The sequence below is a fragment of the Thermobia domestica genome, chromosome 6, assembly GCF_964235325.1.
Source record: "Thermobia domestica chromosome 6, izTheDome1.hap1.1, whole genome shotgun sequence".
Classification (NCBI taxonomy): domain Eukaryota; kingdom Metazoa; phylum Arthropoda; class Insecta; order Zygentoma; family Lepismatidae; genus Thermobia; species Thermobia domestica.
Window position 1 is genome coordinate 116577865 of NC_137459.1, and position 26200 is coordinate 116604064.

General features: G+C 37.6%; 2 protein-coding genes across 4 annotated transcripts in view; one reads left to right on the plus strand and one right to left on the minus strand.

Annotated features, from left to right (window-relative positions):
* The window catches only part of LOC145688161 (uncharacterized), a 351061-nt gene that overhangs the window by 200891 nt on the left and 123970 nt on the right, over window positions 1–26200 (plus strand). The gene's annotated exons all lie outside the window — the stretch shown is intronic.
* LOC145687283 (protein GVQW3-like) lies at window positions 6318–6722 on the minus strand. Its single transcript, XM_081760754.1, has one exon. It carries the CDS (start codon window positions 6720–6722, stop codon window positions 6318–6320), a length of 405 nt encoding a protein of 134 aa, XP_081616880.1.

Sequence of the window (26200 nt, forward strand, 5' to 3'; positions counted from 1 at the left end):
GGAAAAGCTCTCTCTGTGTCGTTTTAGACGTCTGTTACTTCGTTCACGATATCTTGAGGTAGCTGTGGGCTCATTTGTACTTTTCTCCTTGTCCTATACGTGTATTGTTTATTATCTGGGTTTTAATTTTCTGTTTGTTGTCTGTTGGGCTTCTTTCCTTCTGCTGCTGGAGAGCATTCTTATATGGTGAAGATGTAAAAACTGCAGCTGTTTTTGTTTTTCTTCTTCTGCTGCCTAACTGCTTTCTAGGTTTTCGAACTGGTATTATTTCCTCAGGACGAATCAGACATTTATTTTTAGACTCCTGCCATATTCATAGCGTCAGTCTTCGTGAAGATTTTTTTTTTCATTAGCAATAAATATTCCACTAATTTAAATAAGCGGATTTTCCAACTCTGTAGGTAATACAGTTTTGCGACCAAATATTGTTGTGGCAGCTTCCTAAAGTATAACGTGCGGATTTTTTTGCAAGCCTAAATAGAGTAGATCTGGGAAGAGGCCATAATATTTGGCCTTATTTGGGTGTGCCATTTACTTACTTCTGATCTGGAAGATGGCTGCTTGCCCATTGTTTCCGATGACAGTCTTTCTTTTTAGATGAAGGCATGTCTGTATGATACAAAATAAAAGAAAATCGTGAGAGATACAATTATGGAATACTATTTCATATTTATCACCCCATTGGAATGTCACACGATGTAGTAATGTACGAAACACTTCAACTTTTTTCTACTTTGTACGAAAATGATCGTTGACATTTGCCGAAATTCAGAATGCAAAATGACAACAACTGAACTTCATTAAGAATAAAATTTACTCCACTGAAAACTTACCTACAGGAAACTCACGAACCAGAAGAAACTATTAACAGATGTATCACACTGGTTCTTTCGTCTAACACTTTCTACTCAGGTGTGGCGTAATATCCGTAGCTCTATAACAGTCTGCACCTATCACCCTACGCGGCAGCACCATATATCCGCTATAGTTCGGTATTCCATATTAGTACAGTGAAACCTCCCTTAACGGACACCTCTCAATAACGGACACCTCTATAATACGGACAGATTTTTTTCTCCCGGCAAAAATATAGGTTCTCTTACGGAACAAAACCTTCCCTTTTACGGACACTCTCAAATACGGACGCGGACAACCCTTTCCTTCCCTAAACGTTTCAATAACCTCTTCATAACGTACAGGAATTATTCTCAATTCTGCGATATATTACACTAGATAGAAAAGACTTTTCCCCACAAGTTTATATATCATTAGTCTAGACGTGTGAACAATCAAACAGAACAGCTTGAAGCTGAGCTTGAAATTATTCTTATTTGATTTAAATGAAAATCACTTTCCCTCCCGCTTTCGCCATTCAAATATCTTTGGTATATTATTCTTCATTAGTTGATATGCGGTATATGTGGTAGGGTCTATATTAATTAATTGATTTTTTACAGGGTGATGACATGTAGTTAAGAAAATTACCATACATGCATTATCTTTTGTAGTATACGAATATATTAACATATCCCCCAGCAATAACATTATTTAACAAAAATGAATTTCTCCTTCAACCCTCCCAGTAATTCAAATATGTACTAAATAGAATATTTTCATATTGAATTTTACATATTTACGCTCATACACAATAACTGCATACAATTACTGTTGTGAGAAATTAAATTTCTGTAACCTCTTTGTAACGGACACCTCTCAGTAACGGACAAAAATTCATGTCCCATTGGTGTCCGTTATTGAGAGGTTTCACTGTAGTACTATTCCATATTTGTATCCTTTCCTCTCTCTCTCTCTCTCTCTCTCTCTCTCTCTCTCTCTCTCTCTCTCTGTGTGTGTGTGTGTGTGTGTGAACACAAGCACGTAATACATTACAATATACTATATGGCCGGATTTAGGGGGATGCACCGAAGCACTTTCACTCCCTTCATTGTAAATATACACTATCTAAAATGAGAAGCTAGCAGTGAAAATAGCAACACTTTCCGTAACTTTCTGCCATCATGTTTCCGTTTGGGGCTTAAGAAAAGCAGAGTTGTGCAAAAGCAATAGTTTAAGTCGATTTTCAGAAGGTTGAAGGAAAAAGATTCACAAAGTAAAGTAATATTCCTCATTCACACCACAGATGCCTAAAGGTATTTCAAATTTCAAATTTAATTCAAATGTAGTGGTAGTTATTGGTGCACCCCCGTCAGAAAATCAGGAATCCGTCTCTCTCTCTCTCTCTCTCTCTCTCTCTATATATATATATATATATATATATATATATATATATATATATAATAGATATATATATATATATAATAGATATCAAGCTTCGTTTTTATATATAAAGTAAAATAAGATATTAACAAACAGGTATGTTTCTGTATTCGTTGAACATTATCTATGACTTGAATCTCTTTTTTAAATTTATTGACTATTTATCTTTATTATTTCGAGTTACATTTTAGTGCCTATTTTTTAATTAAGTGCCTATTTGCCTGTCTATTTTCCAGGTCTTTAATACCTAAACATCCAGTCTCTAATTATTATTATTATCTTACTTAGATATAATTACACCGTTGTATTTACAGAAAACAGCATTTAGAAATCATCCCCCCATATGTGAAGTTCAGTTTAACATCGGTAGCTAACGAGGTAGGTTGTTAATGCATGATAAGAAAAGAAAAGATAAGATATTGGAAGAATCAACTAAAAGAAAAATAAAATGTTGTCCACCAGTACAATATTGCCTGGGATCGAATCAAAGACTGAGAAGTAAACACTTTATTAATGGCCTATAATGTCTTTCAAACATACGGAAGTGTATGTGTCACAGTTTCAAGTAATTTATTTGTATCATGCGTATTAACTATCGCTTCCAGTGTGTATGATAGACAGTGGTGGCACGCATCACGTTCGCAATTCGAGAAAATTAATTATACGAATAACTATCAGCGCAAACGTATTTAATTCCATATCAAGAATTAAAACTGATGAAGAGATTCATGTTGAGATCACAAGCGAAACATACTTTCTACTCCGGAGTACTAACGAAGGATAGCCATTTTGTGCTAATGTTGACCTTCGTAGAGCAATTGCGATAATGTACGATGATTCAACTCTCATACGTTCTAAACAAAGAAACCTCGGAGGAACTTTCAGAGATGTGTGTCTCGTGTGAGTGCAAATTTTCGTGAAAGAGCGAAGCAGTCATCACACGACGAGGTGCTCGTAGTTCGCACGATTTCAACCGAATCTGTCCGAGTTCTCGAATGCTCTCATCCTGCTTCGCGGAATTCACGTCCTAGGTAGAAGTAAGGCTTACGGGGAGTGAGTGAGATGTTCAGCATTTCCATTTTCTTTTTCTTTCACCTCAGAACGCTGGAGTGTGGAAAAGAAATCATTGCAAACATTTTTGAGAATAATCGCGGAGATGGCACCACTTCTTTGAATTGATACTGATCGTGAGTGAATGTTGTTGGAATCTACATCGTCGAGTTCTCTGCTTGTCAGGAATATAGCTGTAATTATAACCTTTAATGAAGGGAGAGAACGCCATGTTTCAACTTCGATAGCTTCTTGTTTTCGTTCTTTCTCTTTTTTCCCGATAGAGTTTTTACTTTTGTCAACATATAGATACTGCAGTAAATGCGAGAACCAATCAACAGACCAATGAAGTAACGTGAAGACATAGACAGACATGTCATCCTGAAACCGTTCGGAATAAATTAGATTGACTCAGATATAGTTTTATGTAACTTGAGACAATGAATGATATTTTTTTGATCACAGAAATATATTATGTGCTTAATTCATTCTACCCACTTTAAAATTACTTACAAAATAATTATATTAAGCAGCTCTCGATTTCTTTTTCTCTGAATGCACGATTGGCAACTGCCCCAAACACACACACACACACACACACACACACACACACATATATATATATATATATATATATATATATATATATATATATATATATATATATATATATATATAATATAGGTTGGCCCTAAAGTAGGTATACAGAAAATATAAAATGAAATCTTTCAGTTTTACGTCCCACGTTTATGCCGGTTAGGCTAAAGGAGACTGTGATGATGAGAAATTAATGGTGGTGGAATGAAGAAAGTGGGAGCAAACGGGAGAACCCCGAGAAAATTCACAAGCACAGTGTTTGTCCACCGCGAAGTTCACATACGGCGCGAGCTGGGATCAAAGCAGGGACCCCAAGTACCGGAGGTGAACGCTCTACCACTGAGCCACCGCGCCCCCTTTATAGGTATACAGACCAGCATTGATCAGCTATGGCATTTTAATTTATTAAGATAATGAATTTATTTGCGTTGATTTGTTCCTAGCTTAAGGTATAAGCGAATATAAATTAAGAACAGATATGGAAGGAACTAAGTCAATACATGTATGGCTAAAAATAAGTAAATTATACAAAATATCATGGCCGATCAGTACGGGACTGTATATTTACTTTTGGGCATATATATATATATATATATATATATATATATAGATGGTGATCAGAAAAATGGAAACACCTGAACGAAATTGCAACTTACCAGATTAATATGGTGTCGGGCCACCTTTCGCCTTAAGAACAGCCTTGATGCGACGTGGGATGGAGGCATAGAGGTCGTGAATGGTAGCAAGTGGAATTTTACACCATTCCTCGTGCAGGGCATCGGCCAGTTCTGTGAGAGAGGATGGAGGTGGAAATCGTCGCCAGAGTTGTGTTTCCAAGACGGACCACAGATGTTCAATTATGTTAAGATCTAGGGACGATTTTATAATCTAAAACGCTTTTATAATCGAACTGGGCGCTCTATTTATCCTTACATAGACGACCAGTGACGGCACTAGTTTTAAATTTTCGGTTTTAAAATACTTCAAGGTAATTTTAGTTTTTCATTGAGTAACTAAAGGGAAAGAACTTTAAAAGCTTGCCTTATAAAATTTTGGTTTACAAACTGACCTGGGTTATAAAATTTTAGCTAATTGTATGACGATCGACGACTCAATGATTATTAATATTTTGACGCTACAGATTCTGTCCAAGTAATATGACGTGAAATTTACGTGAGCACACTCGATATACGAAAGAGTCGTGAGCTTTAAATGAGTAAAACAAGGGGAACCTAAAGTTAGTACGGAAGATAAATAACTTCGAACTTTTTTGTACCTCTTACTCGTAGTGATTGTATCGAATTTCATCTTCAGAATCTATCAATACAGAACTAGTAATATTACTTTTCATTTTGTGCGTGTTAAGACACTTCACTGTCAGATAACACCTGCAGAATGCTGTTATATGAACTAATAATTGAAGACAAGAATTTAAATATACATCCTAAGTCCACCAGAATATTTTTTTCAAAGAAGGAACAAAAATCATAATATTGAGCGCTTTGTTTGGAAGTGCTTTTTTGTGATTTGTCTTATTGTGTTCCTTGTAGTTTCTTAAAGTTCCAGAGGCGTGAAACAGATACATCAGCAAGAGAAATGATGCCGCTATGTTGTGTAATAATAATATTGAGAAATTGTTGTAATGCACGTATTGTTGTGATATAACGTATAAATAATGTACCGAAATCAAACAGCTAAAAGGTTTTTTGCCAGACCGACCTCAAATGGTTGGCGAAATAGTTATTACGAGGGAGGATCAAAGGAAAACCCTAAAAGTGCAATAAATGTTAGAATGTAACAATGAAAAGTAAATCTTACCTCTTATTTTTCAACGTAGTCCCCTTGACGTTCAATGCAAGTATTTCACCGTTTCGGAAGTGTATGGACACCTCGGTGGAAGAATTATTTTGATCGAGATTGTAGCCACTCGTTCACCGCATTTTTCACCTCTTCATCACTATTGAAATGTTTACCGCCCATCGCTTCTTTGAGTGGTCCAAACAAATGAAAGTCACTGGGGGCAAGGTCTGGTGAATAGGGTGGATAAATGAGACTCAAACTTGATGTCATCGATAGTCTCAACGGTCAAACGGGCAGTATGCAGTCGGGCGTTGTCATGCTGTAGGAGTACTCCTGAGGACAAAAGTCCTCGCCGTTTACGCCTGATTGCAGGGCGAAGTTGATTTTTCAGCATGTTTGAATACGAGGCACTGGTTACTGAGACTCCTTTTTCCATGTACTGTTCCAAAATTATTCCATTAGAATCCCAGAAGAGAGCGAGCATGACCTTTCCTGCTGATGGTTAAGTGCGGATTTTTTTTTTTTTTTTCGGAGAAGAGCTATGTCGCCATTCCTTGCTCGCTTTCTTGGTTTCTGGTTGGTGACAGTGAACCTAGGTCTCATCGCCTGTAACAATACTATCCAGAAATACATCACCCTTGGCGTTGAGACGACGCAAAAGTTCTTCACAGGCGTCGACGCGACGATCTTTCAATTCAGCAGTCAACTGACGTGGGACCCATCTTGCTGATACCTTATTGAAATGCAGAACATTATGCACAATGTGTTGAGCTGAACCAAAGCTAATCTTCATTCTTGTTGCGATTTCTTTCTGGGTAATACGCCTGTTATCCTTTACAAGCTGTTCCACTAGCGCAATGTTGTCGCCGGTCACTACGCGGTGAGCCTGTCCCGGTCGAGGAGCATCCTCCACAAATGTTACGCCACTTTTAAACTTCCTGCACCACTCGTATATTTGCTGCAGGGACAGACACGAATAACCATACTTTGCTGCCATCCTGCGATGAATTTCAATTGGTTTCACACCTTCACTACTCAAAAACCGGATCACCGAACGCTGTTCTAATGCGGTTCATGTGGACAGAGGGGCGGTCATGTTGAAACTGCTCCTGTGCTGGCGCTTGTTTGACTAGACTCTTCTGCCACCTACTAAAGAAAGAGAATGCTGTTAGAAACAATATTTCAACTTTCAAAGCAATAGCACAACATTTGAAATGTATAATAAACTTTTAAGGTTTTCATTTGGTCCTCCCTCGTAAAATATATCTTGAGTGGCGACTAACTTTGGTTTCTCGTTGTTTGTGACGAGTCAGAAAAACATTATAGCCGAACATTTTTTTCTCAGTCATTAGTTTTCCATTGCAGCGATGTAATTCACCTTAACGAAAAAGTCTTTTAAATCCCTTAACTGAATTGAATAAAGAACATAGGATATATTTTGTTCAGCTGAAGTTACTTTGTATTAAAAATAAGATTAATACAGAGTTAGGCTGTAATATTATGCAGGTAAATAGCCTTGGAATATAGATGTAGGCGAATAATAGAAACTGAAAATACGAAAAAATGATTTTTTTTTAAATTCGAGTCCTCAATTGTCTTCAAGATCTTTCGTATGGTGTATAAATGTTGGTGGTCAACAACTATAACGTCATTAACTGAATACACAAATTTCTAATCTGTAAGAAAAGATATGGAAACAGTTGTTAGTTTACTCTAGCACTCTGTAGATACTATCTGGCTCACTTTGTGTATTTTTATATTTATTAGTTTTAAGGTATTCACATTTAAAAAAAAAAAAGTGAAAAAGAGCTTAATCCTCGCATATCACATAGGTATATTTACAGTCTTCCAAGCTCGATTACCTGTTTTATCTTTATATTAGATTGTTAAAATTGTCTCTGATTTACGAAATGTACATGCTTGAATATTTTGGAAATAAAGATTAGAGAAATAGTTTCCTTGATTTTCCCAGTATTTCGTTAGCATTTCGGATCTTAAATATTTTGGTTACTACTTCGTTCTTTATGTTTGTTGTAGTGTGAAAATGTCTATTAGTTCAAAGGAAGCGTGACAAGTTTGTAATGTGTCTTGCACATGAGTTATTGGCTTGTCACCAACACTTCAACGAACTGTCAAGCGTGCTTACGGATCGGGAGATAAAACAGGTTCTGATGTAAATGTAGATTCTTAAATTATTTATGGCGGTTGTCGAGACAGGTTGTGTTGCAAACAATATACGTTGGGCACAATGTCCACTTTAACCCTCTGATATTTTTACTATCGTGGGTTGCAGCATACTCAAATGCTTTTTAAAAGATATGTGAGTGACCCTAATACGTGAAATGTCACACTGGAAATCTCTGCATGTGTAGTTAAGCAGATATATCATCTAAAACTTATGCAGGAAATATATTCGAATGTACAGGATGTCTGCTCAAACAAAATAAATATAAAATAAGGAGCACAGTTGCACTACATGAACTTTTATAGTCGATGGTCATTGCCTTTCACATTCAAATCAGCCATTTTCGAGATAACAGGATTATAAGAAAAATGTCAGTAATCTTTTAAAGTTATGTAAAACATTGACATTTTTTTTGTTGTTATTTATAAAATATGAACAGAGCCATTTTTCGAGAAAAATTCAGATTTCAATTTGTGTTTATCAAAAAATTACTGAAATTTCAGGAAGTGATGGAGATATATAATTCGTAGTGTCTAGATTGGCTCTTAATATACAGACACCGAAAAGTTTCTTATGCGGTTATAACCAACGTAGATTGTGGAACTAGTACGTTTAAACGCTATTATTAGATGCTACAAGATATTCATCGATTATATAATCGATAGAACTGAGTAATGAATTAGGTTGTGAGTTTTCTTTCTATCTTTTTTCTTTTGTTCCGGCACTTTCAGGGTGTTGTGGGTTTTCTTAATGTCAGTAGACCTCATCTTTGCTTACCTAGCACGTCCCTTCGTGAAACCTGCATACTTCATCTTCTCTTCCTTGTCACTCGTTGGTCCGACCCCTTTTGTGATTTCAGATCCAGCATTGAATTATTAAATTTTCATTATACTACTGAACCTGCGTTGTCTACTCAGCGCATCGTTCAGTTATGACCATGAATCTCCTTCCCACTGTGCATGTCTTCTTACTCACACAAATAAAGGATACAAAGGAAGTGAATTGCTATGTATAGATGTTGAGGAGTGAGTTCGTAGCAAATTTCTAGAAGTAACACAATATCAAGTGGATATATTTTTTCCCTAATAAATCCCTGTCCGTCCGTGTGCGCCTCATTGCGTCTCTTGAGGCCTTTGAAGTTGCCAGCATGCAATAAAGTTTGCTATTCAGATTTAAGCAAAGCGCCTGCAATGTCCGCCATACGTAATTTCTCTACTGGTTGCGTAACATCGTAGTTTCAGCCTGAAACAATGTTAATCGTAAGGCTCAAAACGGCCCCTAAAATGTTGAATAGAACAATAACTACACGGTTTTTGAAAATTTGATTGAGAACTCGACAATCGGCACAAAATTTCGAATCGGCTAGTGAAAACGGCACGTTTGTAGCACTTGCGGTTTTCGAGACCTCATTGTCGAAAGGATTGTGGGCAAACATTAAAAACCTAGAATTTTAATCTACTAGCTGAACCTGTGCTTTACACAGCGCATCATTCACATATGGGTATGAATCTCCTTGTTATTCCTCACATCTGTACATGTCCCTTTACAGACACAAGTGAAAGACGTCTTGATAAAAATTGGCAAGAGAAACCATAGAGAAGATATTTTTTCGATTACTTTTTTAATATCTCGCACCGTTTGCAAGATTTGAGCCTACTTCCGGTTGGAGTTTTTAATTCATGTATGATCAGTGTTCTCTTTGTTTTTGCATGCAGTATGTAATAAGCAAAAACATTACACATACAATTAACTATAATGTCAGTGATATATGGTGTTCATTGGGCGAAACACTCCAAACAATAAAGGTTCAACTTAGTGTTAGAGTGGAGAAATGGATATCCTTCTTTTTTCATTATCATTTGGCCATGAAACAAAACGCCTGAGAGGTATGCAACCCCTATACACAATTAAGTGGTGTTGGAATGTATAGTATGTAGGATATGATGCTTTAGTCTTTTTGTTTTTAAATTTCAACACTTCCGGTGTACCCGTAAAAATGTAAGAAAGAAATAATGGTCATGCTTTAAAATATTCAATTAGAACTGGACAATCTACACAAAATTTGCTATCGATCATTGAAAACGTCATTTTTCTAGAGCCTGTAGTTTCCGAGATCTCATTGTCAAAAGATTGACCACAAACATATAAACGCCCACAAACGTATAGTTTAAAAGAACTCCAAAGATGGCAGCACAATTCATTTACATTGATTTTGGAAAAGGCTTATTAAAATACAAAGGCTTTGAACAATAATTAAAAAATAAGCTTTATATGAAAAAAAGATCTACTTAATTTAAGGTCACATAGTTTAAAATATTTGTTACTGTTAAACGTAAAATTACAAGTAACCGTAAATCAAAGGGTTGAAATCAAAGTTTATAGGTTCGAGCTCAGGCGCTTTTGTTGCTATTGTAGCATTCTAATAGATAGATTATTCTCATCAATTTTTATTATTTCTATGAAAAATTCTGCGAACATCTCTTTTTACAACATTCGTAATCTTTGTAACTAGTTGAAATGCTCTCTCTTCACACGAGGAGAAAATGTGAAAACCACTTAAAACCCGCTCGAGGAGTGGCACCATCTGCAGTAAGACTTAATAAATACTCTGATTTGCAGCATGGGGGCCAAATATCATGCTTGTGTATCTGTTCGTGGTAATCACACGCCATATTAACTGCCTATGCCCTCGCACAGTCGAGTTTTACATGTTAAAGTATCGTGATTCTGAGCTTTCTGGCCACCCTCTACATTCTAAATGTATTTTTGTCCTTCATTTGTGTTGCATTGTGCATCTGTATCGTCTTTCTGTTGACCATACTTGGTGCAGTGATCTTGCGTTTTATTTTCTGCTACTTTCTTTGAGTTGCTTAAGTTTTGTGGAGCAGTGTATTTGGAATTGTAGAAAAGCTGGAGTTGTTCACTAAGATGATCATTCGAGCTGTGCGAGACTTTGAGTTCAAAGGAATTTTATATGAAGAACTCACGAGGAGTGCAAAAATATTGCAAAATATATTGCCCTCTGTAACACGTGGGGACGTATGCTAGTTATAAGGGTTGTAGCAGTGTGCGAATTAGGCAATTTATATTGGGGGGATAAAATTAGGCCAAAAGCAACATTATAGGCCAACAGTTTGAAGGTGCAATAATTCAAAATGAGATAATAATGCCTTACTCCCCCCACATAAATACGATATGACATATGTAATAAATAAGAGATTTATTGATTCAATAATCTACCCACAATAACTATGTATATATTGTCTGACAAGCACACACCACACCTAACCTTTCTGAACGTGTTTATATGTTGTACTCACTCTTGTGCCCGTAGCTCTTTAATAGCCTAGGTTTATTTACTTAATACAGTATTTCGGCCCGAGCGGTAGTCATGATCACAAGCATACAGTCTTGGCCAAATTATTGTGTTAAAATGTATTTATATGTTGTTTGTGTATTTCGTCGTCGTTTCTAAGCATTACATCAAACGAATTGCCCCAAGAACAATTCGTTCAGCAACATCAATTCCACCACGAAATGTATGCTGGAAGACGTGTCTCCGTGCAGAAAAATAATGCCACAAATATCTCCACATTGGTAAGGTCAAGCGTATTCCTGGCTAGATTAAAAAGTGAGCAAGTATCGAGAAAGACAAATGGTGCAAAGTAGATGGTGCTGTGAAATTGTCCGTGGTTCCCGTTGACGTAGGTGTTTATTACGTGTAGTGTGCAAGCAAAAGCTTATAGGGAAAATTGTTTTCTGATTATTGAGCCCAAACGTTGTGACAGAATGGGCAAGAGAGCGGATCTTTCTCCAAGAAGGCGTGGCCAGATCAAGGTTCTGCTGTAGAATACTTCCATGACACAAAGTGAAATTGCTAAGAGAGTGTCCGTTTCGCAACAAGTTGTGTCCAAATTGAGCCGTTCACTGAAATATGGGTGTTCCGGGAGCCCAAACCGAAAGGGCAAAAGTGGACGAAAACGAGTAACTACCTTACAGGATCCACCTAAACCAGAAGAATACGAAAATGTGTTCCAAATGCCTCAAACTCGAAGTAGAAATACCCGAAACACAACTGTGTACCAGAACAATCCGAAGGCGGCTTTCTGAAAATGTTATGCCAGTCCGCAAACTACGAAAGAAGCAATTGTTGACAGTGCTATGAAGAAACGCCTCCAATGGACAAAACAGTTCAAAAACTGGACTTCAAAGGACTGGGAGAGGGCACTGTCACTGTTTTATCAATTTCTTTTAGGGGAGGGTAATAGTCAAATTTGTTGTGGTTTGTTTAATAGCAGACAATGTATTGGAAGGTTCAATACATAATGTTTTTGTTCATTCACAAGTATGTTTCTCTCACGAAACAATTTTTGTACTAATGGACGACAGATGTACGAAGAAAACATGGATAGGAGCTCTTGGAAGCATGTACAGTGCAGAAAGTCAAGCATCCCAACAAAGTGATGGCGTGGAGCGTCATTTCAAGTAAGGGGTTTGGCAGGCTTTATTAGGTTCAAGCCACCATGGATAGTGATCAGTACCTAACTGTTGTTGAAAATGTCCTGCTCCCACAATTAGAAGAATGGTATCCAGACGGAAATTGCGTCTTCATGCAAGATGGCGCCTCGTGCCACACCGCCAAAAAGATCACAGATGTTTTCCGGACATGGGTCTAGAAGTTCTTCCCTAGTCTGGCAATAGCAATAGCCCAGATCTTAATCTAATCGAGGGTGTGTGGAAAGTTTTAAAGAATGCTGTCAACAAGGCTGGAGTTTGCACAAATAAAAGGATATTAAGGCACAGGATTGTTGAAATTTGGACACACAACGATACAATCAAAGAGACAAGAAAACAAATATGTTGAGCATGTCACAGTGAATATTGGCCGTTATGAAGGCCCGGGGCGGACATTTTAAGTATTATTAACTACCAAAAGTATATATCTATCTTAGTTTACTATTGTTTTATGCAGATATTCAAATAAATGTTTACGTACTTACACATTATACGCTAGAACTCAAATCATTTCTCAGGTTATCTCGTAACTCTGCGTTTACCATAATAATTTGGCCAACACTATGTTAATGTTTTCGCTGATATTGAAATCTTCTACTTTACGTTATTACACAGAGCCTTCCAAGTGAAAACCTACTTCAGTATTATTGAAACCACTAAAATTATCAGTTAAACCGAACTTATATATATATATATATATATATATATATATATATATATATATATATATATATATATATATATATATATATATATATATATATATATATATATATATATATTTGGTCTAGGAATTAATTCGTGCGGTTGGTACGCACACATTGAAGCTGTAGTACAAACACAAAATACATAAATACCTTAAGAAAAATATTGTCCATCGCTAGCCACCAGTTTCGCCCATCTGTCAGGCAATGTACGGATTCCGTGGCGAAAGAAGTCCTCATCCTTGGAAGCGATCCAGTCAGAGACCCATGTTTCGATATCTTCTGAAGAAGTAAACCGCTGTCCAATCAAATCGTTGTTCATGCAATCGAACAAGTAGTAGTCCGAAGGAGCAACGTCTGGTGAATACGGCGGGTGGGGTAAAACTTCCCATCCGACATTTTCTAAATAGATTTTGACCGGTTTTGCGACATGTAGGCGAGCGTTATCATGTTGAACAATAAGTTTATCATGTCTGTTCTCCCATTCTGGTCGTGTTCTGGCCAGAGCTTGCTTCAAACGCATTAATTGTCGTCGATAACGTTCTCCATTCATAGTTTCACCCGGTTGCAGCAGCTCATAGTACACCACACCTTTCATATCCCACCATATGCACAGCATAACCTTTGCACAGTGAATATCTCGTTTTGGTTGTGATGGACCTGGTTCACCTGGTTCCACCCAGGCCTTTTTTCGTTTAGGGTTCTCGTAATGGATCCACTTCTTATCACCCGTAATAATTCGATGCAGAAACCCCTTTCTGCTCTGTCGTTGAAGCAGCAATTCGCAAATGGTTTTTCGTCTTTCAACGTCTCTGTCTTTCAATTCATGTGGAACCCAATGTGACATCTTTTGAATCATTCCCATGGCTTTCAAGCGTTTGGAGACTGTTGTTTGATCAACACCTAATGCTGCTGCAAGTTGTTCCTGCGTTTGACACGAATCCTGCTCGAGCAATGCTGTCAATTCTTCGACTTGAAATTTTTTTGGCTGTCCAGCTCACTCTTGGTCTGCCAAGCCGAAATCACCACTTCTAAACCGTGCAAACCACTTCTGACACGTTCGCTCAGCTAGAGCATGGTCACCATACACTTCCACCAAAATACGATGACTTTCAGTCGCACTTTTCTGCATGTTAAAGTAATGCAGCAGGACACCCCGCAAAAACACTTTATCAGGCACAAATTGCGCCATGTTCACTTAACTACAAACTGGTGTTGTTGACGCTTTAATCCACTGCCCTATACTACGAACGATACGCGATGACAGGGGTTTGCAACATATGTGTGGATACACGGAACTGTGGGACGCTCCGTTCGTTGCGCCATCTCTTGTCCACCCGCACGAATTAATTCCTAGACCAAATATATATATATATTTTAAATCTACGTATTAGCTTATCATACGAGAAATGGATTGTTGCTGGTCCCGATTTCTGGCATCAAGGTTAAACTGAAGACCAAATATTTAAAAAGGGGCCGCGGTGGCTCAGTGGTAGAGCGTTCATCTCTGGTGCTTGGGTTCACCTCTGATCCCAGGCCCCGCCAAGTGAACTTTGTGGTGGACAAACACCGTGTGCGTGGAGTTTTTCGGGGTACTCCCGTTTCCTCCCACTTTCTTCATTCCACCATTTCATTCATTCCTCATCATCACCGTCTCCTCTAGCCTAACCGGCATAACCTCGGGACATAAAACTTAAAGATTTCATTTCATATCATTTCAAATATTTAAAAGCTCTCAATTCAAATTTAGGACTTGCGCTTCTACTCCCGATAATGCTGCGCTCTCCATACTTTTTTTTTTTTTTTAATATCGATTCCGTGACGGGACTCAGGAAGTCAACACTTACAAGTACTTTACTGTTTGATTACGGCTGAGTTGATTGATTATGTGCTACGTTATCAAATGAAGTATAAATATTACATTAAAGTTTTCCAGACAGCATTATTGGTGTGAACAGCAAACTGTACAGCGAAAAGAAATATGGAGATATTAAGGATTAACTTTAAAATGCCCGCTCCAGTTGAAGTGCTTATACAGACACGGAAACAACACGGAAAGCCAGTTGTATTAGAAAATGCTGAAATAAATTATGCGCTTACTCCCTTAACTAATGTGTTCTCACTGCGGACTCATCCCTAGCGTGCACGTTAATATATAGTCATGAGAGAATTTATAATTTTGACTTTGAGTACAGTTTCAAAAGTCAGTTTCCCTAAACTGTAAAAGGCAGTGATGTCCAGGCAATAATAGTCCACTTATGTTCTATTAAGTCCACTTGTTCTATTTATTGTATATTATGCAAACTGCTAGTTAATCATAGCCCTTCATAAATGGTGAAATACTTTACCTGACGAAGAACTCTTTTTCTCAGCATGAATCTAAACATTGGATGATTGTAAGTTTTCACTATTAAAGAAAAAAAACTACATTTATTCTGGTCGGGTTTGGTTCCTTTCATGACATACTTTGAAATGAAAAAAAAACATTGAAATTTAGCGTTATACTAAGCATAGTTTGGAGGGAAAGCGAGCATCCCCGGTGGGGATACTTCAGTTGATTTTTTGCGGGGGGAACAAAATGTGATTGAGGGGTGAAATCCCCCTCTTCACCCCGATAATTCGCACCCTGATTGTTAGAATTTGAGCAAACTTAATCAGAAGTGTATACTGGCCATTTCTTTCACAAATATTATATCAGAAACTACGCACAATGAATCAGGACGGACGATTTGCAATGAAGCACCGAATATAAACACAAAAATTGCCTTGTAGTTCTGGAGATGAGTTGTGTGTTCAAAATGTTGAAAGTACATTTACACGGGTAAGAAAAAGAAAGTACGAGGATAGATAGGAGTAGGTAATTTTTGTTATGAAGTTAAAATTCCATGTTCTTAGAAACATAGAAACAGAAAAAAAAAAAAAAACATGTTGTACACTTTTCTTACTTTCCGATACAACATCGTAGCAGGTTAAAATGCCGGATCTCATGTCCATTACATTTTATTACAGTAATATTACTTCACTTTCTGTTATAAAGGGCAGGGCCAATTGTTAAAAGTAGCATTCCAATATGTCCAGAGTGGTCTGTTTACAGTGTTTACGCATACTAAAGGTAAATTCTAGCCTTGAATCTACGTACGAGCTCAGTTTTAGTGATTAGGTACAAGCAATTAATTTAATCGCGTAAAATGTGATAGTCAGTAATCCGTCAACTTGATATATGCCGTAGTATACCCGTTAGAGTTTAGAAACGTGTAAGTTACTGGTACAGAGAATGCACAAACTTTTAGTGCTCATAAAGAGGTAGGTATTTAATGTCTTCCTTTCCACCCACAATATAAATACTACCGGTAGTAAATTAAACGAAGCGTTCTTGAAGGACTTTTGTAGCTGAGGAATTTGACCAGATAGTTTACGTGTTTGTACATCGTAATTGGATAGTCACGATGGATCGCTAACATGGTCACTTCGTGATGCGATACTCAAAAGATGGAAAAACACTGATCGGATAGTAGAAAGACAAATGACAAAATTTCGAGGAAGTTAAATTACGCAACATAATCTAATTTCCGACTGACAGAACTCTTTATCATCATAAAATTAGACATGGCAAGAGAGAATTTGCAGTTTAATACCAAATGTAAAATGAGAAAGTTCGTCTTAATATCAAACCATGTCACAGCTTTTCTTCCCTCAGGTTCGTGCCAAACTTTGTTGCATATACATTTTGAGGATCTTACGCATCTTATGCTCGTTCGTTACATATTTTAAGAGTGACTGCTTAAAAAAAGAAATGTTAGAGCTTACTATACTAACCTACCTGGCAATACAAGTTACGAAAGGCGATAGGTAGCAATATGACTTTTGGTAAAAAAATATGTAATCACTATATTCGGTTCACTTTGCAATTGTTTTGGATTTCTAGACCAGATTTCTTACTTCCTCATTCAAGTTGCTCCCCAATTTGCTGTACTGTGCCGAAACTAAAAATTATTGTGCCCTCATCATGAACCAAATAAGGAGTGAAATTGGAATACTTAGAAAATCAGGAATATCTTTTCCTCACTTTAAGCCAGTGATTCTCAAACTTCTTTGAAATCGAGCGACACACTTCTTTGATTTTCCATTAGCAATAATATAAATCATAATAGTGTTAAAACTATATAAAAGTTTCTATAAAGGAGTGACTGTGTATAATGGTAGCCAAGAAAGTTCTGTCGATTTTTGTGGAGGTGTGTGTTCCATTGGCCCTCACACCGTGAGTTGAATGCGAATGGAGATAAGGCGAAGGTCAGTTGTTGGTGTGAGTATATCCAACATACTACTTGGTTGTGGCAGTTCACTTACACCGTGAACTTGCATAAGGACAGAGTGAACATGGGACCTCCACAAAGCGTCATAAGGGTGTGTATGCTGTACGAGTTCAAACTGGGGTCAAATGACGCAGCAACGGGACAGAAGATATGCCAGGACTTTGATGAGGATGTCGCGACTACGCGGACAGTGCAGCGGTGGTCTAACAAGTTTTAAGGACGGTGAGGAAAAACACTCGAAGATGCACCACGTGCCGAAATACCAACACATGTACAAAATGAAGATTTTCAGGCAGCAATTGAGGCGAACAGTGACCAGATATGTGACGAACTGAGACTACAATTCAGTGCAAGTGGAGAAACCATTCGGCAGCACCTCCATCAAGTTGACAAGCACTACAAGTTGGATCGATGGGTCTAACATGATTTGACCCTGGGCCAGAAGGCAACGCGAACAGATACCCGTGTTTCTTTGTTGTCTCGTCTGAGAAAGGAGCCATTTCTGGACAGGGTTTTGACATGTGATGAGAAATGAGTCCTGTACGAAGATCCACGGCGCCGACATCATTGGTTAGCATCCCACGAACCGGTTCCAAACCAGCCGAAACCAGCACTGCATCAAAAGAAAGTTCTGTGTGTTTGCTGGACTGCTCGCGGCATCGTGCATCGGGAACTACTACGACCTGATCAGAGTATCAATGCAACTGTGTATTGTCAGCAGTTGACCCGTATTCAAGAAAAACTCAAAACTCTGGAGCCAGCACTTACGAATCGCAAAGCGATTCTTCTGTTACAGGACAACGCTAAGCCCCACGTCACTAGGATGACGCAGGACACCATTCTGTGGCTTGGATGGGAAACGTTATAGCATCCGCCGGATATTGCATCGTCCGATTTTCACCTGTTGCATTCCTTGAACAATCACCTTAGAGGATGCCAGTTCAAATCCCTAGTAGAGGTGTAAAATGCACTTGATACATAATTCGCTTCATGGCCCACCAAGTTCTACCGCGATGAAATCCATGGCCTTCCAGAACGTTGGCAGAAGGTCGTCCATGCTTATGGGGACTATTTTTGATCTTCCAGGTACGTCTTACGTGACATACCGATGTTCGAAGTTGGTGGGTGAAAAAGCGACAGAATTTTCTTAGTTAGCTTTACAGTGCTGAGAATTTCCCGCTAGAAGCGTTGATTGGGTACTGTATCTGTCTGGAAATCCATTAAATGCTTCATGATTTTTAAACTCTAAAATTCACACCGTTTGGAAGCTGCTAGTTCCAGCTAACAGCATGTTCACTTCGTTATTAATGTAATTTTATCTACCTTGTAGTCTTAGCCTGTGAAATTAAGGAACACTAGATAGATTTCAATTTTCCTTCAGTTATATTTGCAAAGGAAAACTCATATGAAGGTCTCTTCCATGTGTAACCTACATCCCTAATTTATTATTGTATTAACTAAATAAGTTTGGTTCACCAAATATACTTTTTACTCTACATGTATCAGGCCGGGTAACAAGAAATATAAAGAGCTACTTGATGAATCACCATCAGTTTTGACCAGGATGTAGATAGTCAAGAGTTAACAATCAAGTTGCTGTACAGGGTGGCCCAAAAGTAGGTATACAGTCCCGTACTGATTAGCTCACTGTATTAATTTCTTATTGTTAGACCTAGTTTCTTTATTATTTGTTCTTAATGTCGTTTTACTTATACCTTAAGCTCGGATCGCGGTTAACAGCAGAAGCAAATAAACCCATAAACTAGAACGTTATACTTGATCAATGCAGGGGGGTATACCTACTTTTGGGCGACCCTGTATGATATTGAGACCGAAAGTGGTAGCAAATAAACTTTTCTGCTTTTTACGTTGACTACTGTACAGAAAACCGGTAATAGGTAGCGAGAAGCGATTTCTTGGAATCAATTTAGTGTTCTATAAATAGGTACCATCTTCCCCCTAACTCTCTATTCAAACCGAAAATGGCACAAATCAACCACTTCCGGCTTCAACGTTGGTCATTATAGAGTAAAAACGGTAATAAATGTCGAGAGGCTGTTTTCTGTAATCAATTACGTGTCCCAGGAATATGCTCGATCTCCATTCTAATCTACTATCACTTCCAGTTTCAATATTGAAAAAATATCACGCCATATTAACCAAAATCCTTCACGTGACGTACACGTCACACTGCTACTTGTTTCATCAATCATTTTCTTTTATTGTTGTCTTCATTAACCTGGAAATAAGTTTATAATATTAAACCGATACTTTCAGATTTCTATCAATCTTATTGTGTATAGATGTGAAATCTATTTGGTAACAAATGTATGTTGTAGCGTGGTTATATACGTGGTAACGGATTCAAATACTCTGGTTTATTATTATTATTATTATTATTATTATTATTATTATTATTATTATTATTATTATGCTAGTTCTAGTGAAATGTCTGCTTTGATTTATAGTCGGAAATTCAGCTCAGCATTATATCACATGGATGGACTAAGTTCACAAATCTGACGTTAAAAACTTTGTATGTGTGTACCAAACAGGCTGGAGTACCGAAACAGTCAAAAACTTTGCTTATTGAACAAGATCATAACAAAACGCACCGTGGAGAAAACATAATTCAAGTTTTTTATGAATTGAAACTGGGATATTCTGGACAGCAAGCTGAAAAACAAAATATTGAGAGTGCATATGGGTTAAAAGAGGCAAATAAACACTCATTCGTAGTTGGTTTGTACCATTTCGTTACAGTGACAAAATTACAAAATTAGTCACGTGAGCATCGACTAACTTCATGTTCGGTAGTGCTCTTCAAAGAACACCGCGTAAGCAGACTCTTGAAAAATCGATTGCGTCATTGCAGACGAATTAGGCATATACTATACCAGTGTTGTTCGATGGCTCCGTGCAATCGGTAACGTAAAGAATTTTGACTTATTGGTGTCACATGAGTTGACACCGGCCAGCAAGAATTGCCTTCTAGATGTGTGCAGTTCTCTTGAGTCTAAGGAAGGTTTCCTGTATCTGGATGTCATTTTAAATTAAAAATAGAGCTGCTATGTCAATTTGAACGGTGAAGACAATGGTTCGATTGCGGTTAACATAAAGGACGATTTTCTAAACTACATCTCCACCCACAAAAAGTGTTTTCTGTTGATATGGTAGTCTATGGTGGGAGTTATCCATCATGTCGTCCTTAGACGAAAATAAACGATCGGTGCAGGTCGTTACATTGCTCAATACCACGAAACGCACCACAAACTTGTCAGCAAGTATCCAGCAGTGATCAATAGGCATAGTGTGTTCATGTTGCATGACAATGTTGGCCCACATGTCGTTGAAAGAATAATACAGGGTCTCCATGAGTTGCAGTGTGAGACCCGTCCTCACTCGCCCGATATATATCCCGTTAGCTATCTTCTGTCCGGCATCTTGATTACTTCTTGCAGGATAAGACCTTCTCTGGTGATCGGGCGGTTCAGTGATTGAACGTGTGGTTGGGGAGTTCTTTACATTGCAGAATGTAGACTCCTTTCGCCACGGAATCCAGTCGTTTGCTGAGGAATGTGGTTCCAGAGTGCGACTATTTCGATTAACCAGGAATTGTAGGTTTTTTTTGTTTGTTTGTTTGTTTGTTTGGAAATGACATACTTGTGGGCAGACATTTTATTTGCATCACCCTATTATCATCTATGAACTTCCCTTCCGAAGCTGACCATAAAATTTATATCAGTACATATTGTAATTGCTGTGTGCCTATTTTGAAATACGTAAATAAATAAATAAATAAATAAATAAAAATTTGTTGGTTAAACGTTTAGAGCCATATGTGGGATTCATGGTCTTTCCAAGAACGTATTCAACAAGATGATAATATTTATGAAAAAAGGGATGGAAGTAACTACAAACGATAAAATTTGCATAATATCTCAGTAATACTTCTGAAATCCATGCTGAAAATCAAATATTCTATTTATTTAGAAGCGGCAAAGATCACTATGTATTTACAACTTCCATATTTCAATATCTGTATCACTAATTCTGTATTATAAGTGTTTAACGAAACAAAATATCCAAAGACTAGGCACATATCAGTTCATAGATTTCACTGAGCTGAACAAAATGTGGGTGAGTTTAAATCGTTTTGTGTAGTTTCCGAGAAATAAAAAATGTAAACCTAAAAGTTGATGTACGATAGTCAAACCAGGGGCGGATCCAGGGGGACGATCGGGGCGATTGCCCTCCTTCCCAAGAAGAGAAAACTTTATTATTTTATATATAAATAGAACCCATCTCAGAGTTTAGAGCTCTTAAAAGTAGCTCTAAGTAATAGTATTTCACCCCCCCCCCTCCCCGCAGAAGTCCGTCCTGGATCCACACCTGAGTTCAAACTATTGACATGAAACTGATACTGAAGTGTACAAACTCGAACCAAACTTCTTGTTATCATATTAGCAACACAGATAGTGCAAGATGACAGTATATAATGTGATAACTAGACAGGGGTATAGCCAGCAGGTTTCTGTAGGACGAGCCCGTCGTTTTTGAAGGGGGCCAGTTACAATGTGCAAAACACAAAAACATGTGTTGCAGCTAGTGTTTTTGAAGCCAGAAAAAACTGGAAAAATTTGGTTTCCTTCCCTAAAATTAAAAATAGTTTTTTTTAGATTAATAATAATAATAATAATAATTTATTATTATTAATTTGTTTTAATAATAATAATAATAATTCTTCATAAATTATATTCCAGGTATTTTTATGTTCAACCAAGAACTACTGTCCGGGAACAAACATTATACCTTTGTGCATAACTATTTCAATACACAGAACCTATCTATAAAGGTAACCAAGAAAGTTCTATCGCTTTCTCACCCACCACCTCCGAACATTTGTATGTCACCCAAGACGTACCTGGAAGATCAAAAATAGTCCCCATAAGCATCAACGACCTTCTGCCAACGTTCTGGAAGGACAAGGATTCCATCTCGGTAGAACTTGGTGGACCGTGAAGCGAAGAAGGTATCAAGTGCATTTTGCACCTCTACTAGGGATTTGAACTGGCGCCCTCTAAGGTGATTGCCCAAGGAATGGAACAGGTAATAATCGAACGGTGCAATTATTCGGGGAGTATGGTGGATGCAATAGTGTTTCCCATCGGAGGCGTAGAATGATGTCCCGAACCATCCTAGGCACGTAGGGCTTACCGATGTCCTGTAACAGAAGGACCCCTTTGTGATTCCGAAGTATGGCTCCGGTTTTAAGTTTTTCTTGAACACGGCTCAACTGCTGACAGTACACAGTTCTATTGATGCTCTGATCAGCTGGCAGCAGTTCCCGATGCACGATGCCGCGAGCAGTTCATGAAACACACAGGAGGACCTTCTGTTGCAGTGTTGGTTTCGGCTGCTTTGCAAGCGGTTCATGGGATGCTAACCAATGATGATGGCGCCGTGGAACTTCGTACAAGACTCACTTCTCATCACATTTCAACACCCTGCCCAGAAATGCTTCTTTTCTCAGACGAGACAGTAAAAAAACACAGGTGTCTGCTCGCGTTGCCTTCTGGCCTGGAGTCAATTCATGTGGATCCATTGACCCAACTTGTACAGTGTGGTCCGGAAGTGGGTTAGTTTCAACAGTATAGTTTAGTTATGGTAGAATGTCTGTACACAATTATCTTGAAGTCTTAAGAGTCATAAACATCGGTATGATCACCATCCATGTCGTAACATAACTGAATTCTACGCCAAGTTTTCGCAGATGTTTTGCGGAGATACACGGAGTCACGAGGGTGAAGGCGTGTTCCATAGCTGCTCGTAATTCCTGCGTTGTGTGATAACTAGTGTTTCTTACTTATTGCTTTATGAAACCCCAAAGAGCATTGTCTAATGCCAAGCAATGTTACCAAACAAATGTGGGTAAAACCTAAAACCGTAAGAAAACACAAATTAGGGGTACGCCCACTTCCGTACCACTCAGTAGTGTTTCCCCAGTTGATGGAGGTGCTGACAAATGGTTTCTCCACTCACACTAAGTTGTAGTCCCAGTTCCTCACATGTTTGGCCACTGTTCACCTCAATTGCTGCATGAAGATCTTCATTTGGTACATGTGTTGGCTTTCCGGCACGTGGTGCATCTTCGAGTGTTTCCGTCACCGTCCTTAAATTTCTTAAACCACCGCTGCACTGTCCACGTAGATCACGACACCCACACCAAAGGCCACTGTAGCGGCGTTTGACCCCAGTTTGATGTCGTACGGCATGCACGCCCTTATGAAGCTCTGTGGTGGTTCCGTGTTCACTCTATTCTTACGCAAGTTCACGGTGTAACTGAACTGCCACAACCAGGTAGTATGTTGGATATACCAACATCAACAACTGGCCTTTGCCTTATCTCCATTCGCATTCAACTCATCGTGTGTGGGCCAATTGAACACAGACCTACCCAGAAAGCGAAAGAACTCTTTTGGTAACATAAGACTGATTTCTTTGAAGTTACACTTAATTTCCTTTCTAATTTCTAATTTAATTTATTTATTATTCGTGACTAAAAAACATAATTATTTTACTAACAGCTATATCTCACTTACTGTTTTACACGAAGTAGCATTTTAAAAAAGCGAATGAAATCCAAACTGAAAAACTGAATAAAAACGTCGTTTTTCACAAAATTTTCCATCTGATAAAAAATGTTTTTTTTTAAACACTACTCACAGTATATAAATAAATAATGTACTTACAATTTATTTCAGTACTATCGTTTTATGGTAATATTTATAAATACTTTGTTAAAACGATTGTCTTCATACTGTGAAATATTAATCGCCGTAAATTGTGTAATCTGCTGTTACAGAAAAGTATACCATACTATTTTCCGATCGCTATAAGGAAGAGATACCATACTATTTTTCGATCGGTATGGTAAAATACTATTTTGCCGTAAATTATTAATTATATATAAACTTTGTTATTTTTAAATGACTGAAGCGAAGTAATCTCACGATGATGTTTTAAAGCTGGTCATTTGGGGGAACCAGGAAAGCATTTGGGGGTGCCTGACCCCGATGGGCCCCCCGTGGCTACACCCCTGTAACCAGATATTATGATTGATTAACTCTTAAAACTTTAATTTTTGTTTAACTGTTTGGTTGTTAGAGTAATAAAATTCGGTAAAAGAGTCAAAAAGGTTTAAAAGGAGCGAAAAGATGATGAGAAAAAATGCAAAAAGCAATTTACATTGAAAAAGTGCAACCAAAAACGCAGTTAGTAGTGTTTATTCAATGTTTTCTTTGCAACGTAAGCTAACTTGAACATTTTAAAAGCAAAAAGGGATTAAGGTGTGGAACAAATAATTCTTAGCTCTAATTATTGTTGTTATTAATTAGCAGACTGTAACAAATTTTCCTTCATATATTCGATATAACCGAAGCGAAACAAAAATACATAACTATAAAATTCGTACGTTCAGTTATGGTTAACCCAAAAAGTTTAAACGGAATAGATCTACTTGAATATGGACCTTCTAAACTTTCGAAAAATAAATGCATAACAAAAATCTGTAACTGTGGGTATTTACTGTGATTTAAAAATACAACTAAACGCAGAGGCGCCCGTAGAAAATTTCCCAGGTGGGGTCAAAAAGATTAGCTTGATATTATATGATTTTTGTCTTGTTGGAATTCAGATTACACAAACTCAAAGCCCTATAAAGATTAATATGTTGCATACATTCCAGGAAATATTATTATTATTATTATTATCAGAAAAATAAAAATCGAAGTAATTGTTGTCTGGAGGATTGAGTAAGATATTAAACCATTTAATGTGCTCCCGTATTTTCGAAAAAGAAGTCATAACCTCCTTTCAGGGGCGTCGTTTAGGGGGCAGAGAGCAATTTCCCCTCCCTGAGTTTGAGAAACAATATACTTTACTCAACTGTCTACTAATATACTAGTAAAACCCGTGAATGTCGGTGGGGCCTTCCCCTCCCCTAAGCCAAATCTGAAATGATCTAAAAAGACACCCCTGCTTCCTTTTAGTAGCATTTTCCCTTTTCTATTACTACAAAACACGAAAATATTATTTATTTTGATATTATTATTATTGTAAAGCTACGAAAGACAATAAATACGAAATGAAATTAGATGACAAAATGAATTACCTAAAAATAATCTATATACATTAGGGTGGAGCGTTTTGCACTTTTGTTGGAAATTCGATGACGGCTAGTGCGGAAAATAAACCTTACTGATTTATTTTTATTTTATTTATTTATTTATTTATTATTATTTTTTTTGAACAACCCCTTACCATGCCCCAACGGACTTTAAAGTTTTTAAGTGTTTGGTTAGGCAACACGCAAACACCAATGACAGAAAAGCTACATGCGGTCGTTTATAGAGTTACCTGGTGGCTATAATACAATTATTTTATTTAAAAAAAAAACTTGTAGCAATGCCAGTAAATAATTTTAAAATGTTTGAGTCAAAATACATCCATATTAGCTTAGTTATTTTAATTAATGTCTAGATTTTGTTTGGAACGCCACGTTAACGATGATTATAGGCATAGCCCTTGATATAACACGATTTTCTATGTGCAACTTTTCGCTTATTCTGCTCTATACGCAAAATAATCCAGAACTCACCACGGGGAGGTGGTTGCACATCGAGTTCCGCCCACCCATTCACCTAGTAGGCATACGTTAACATTTGACCTTAGGTCACGTAGTTCTTCTTGGTCTCGA

Coding starts and splice junctions, on each gene's coding strand:
- LOC145687283 (XM_081760754.1), bottom strand. CDS start 6,722: ATGGCAGCAAAGTATGGTTATTCGTGTCTGTCCCTGCAGCAAATATAC.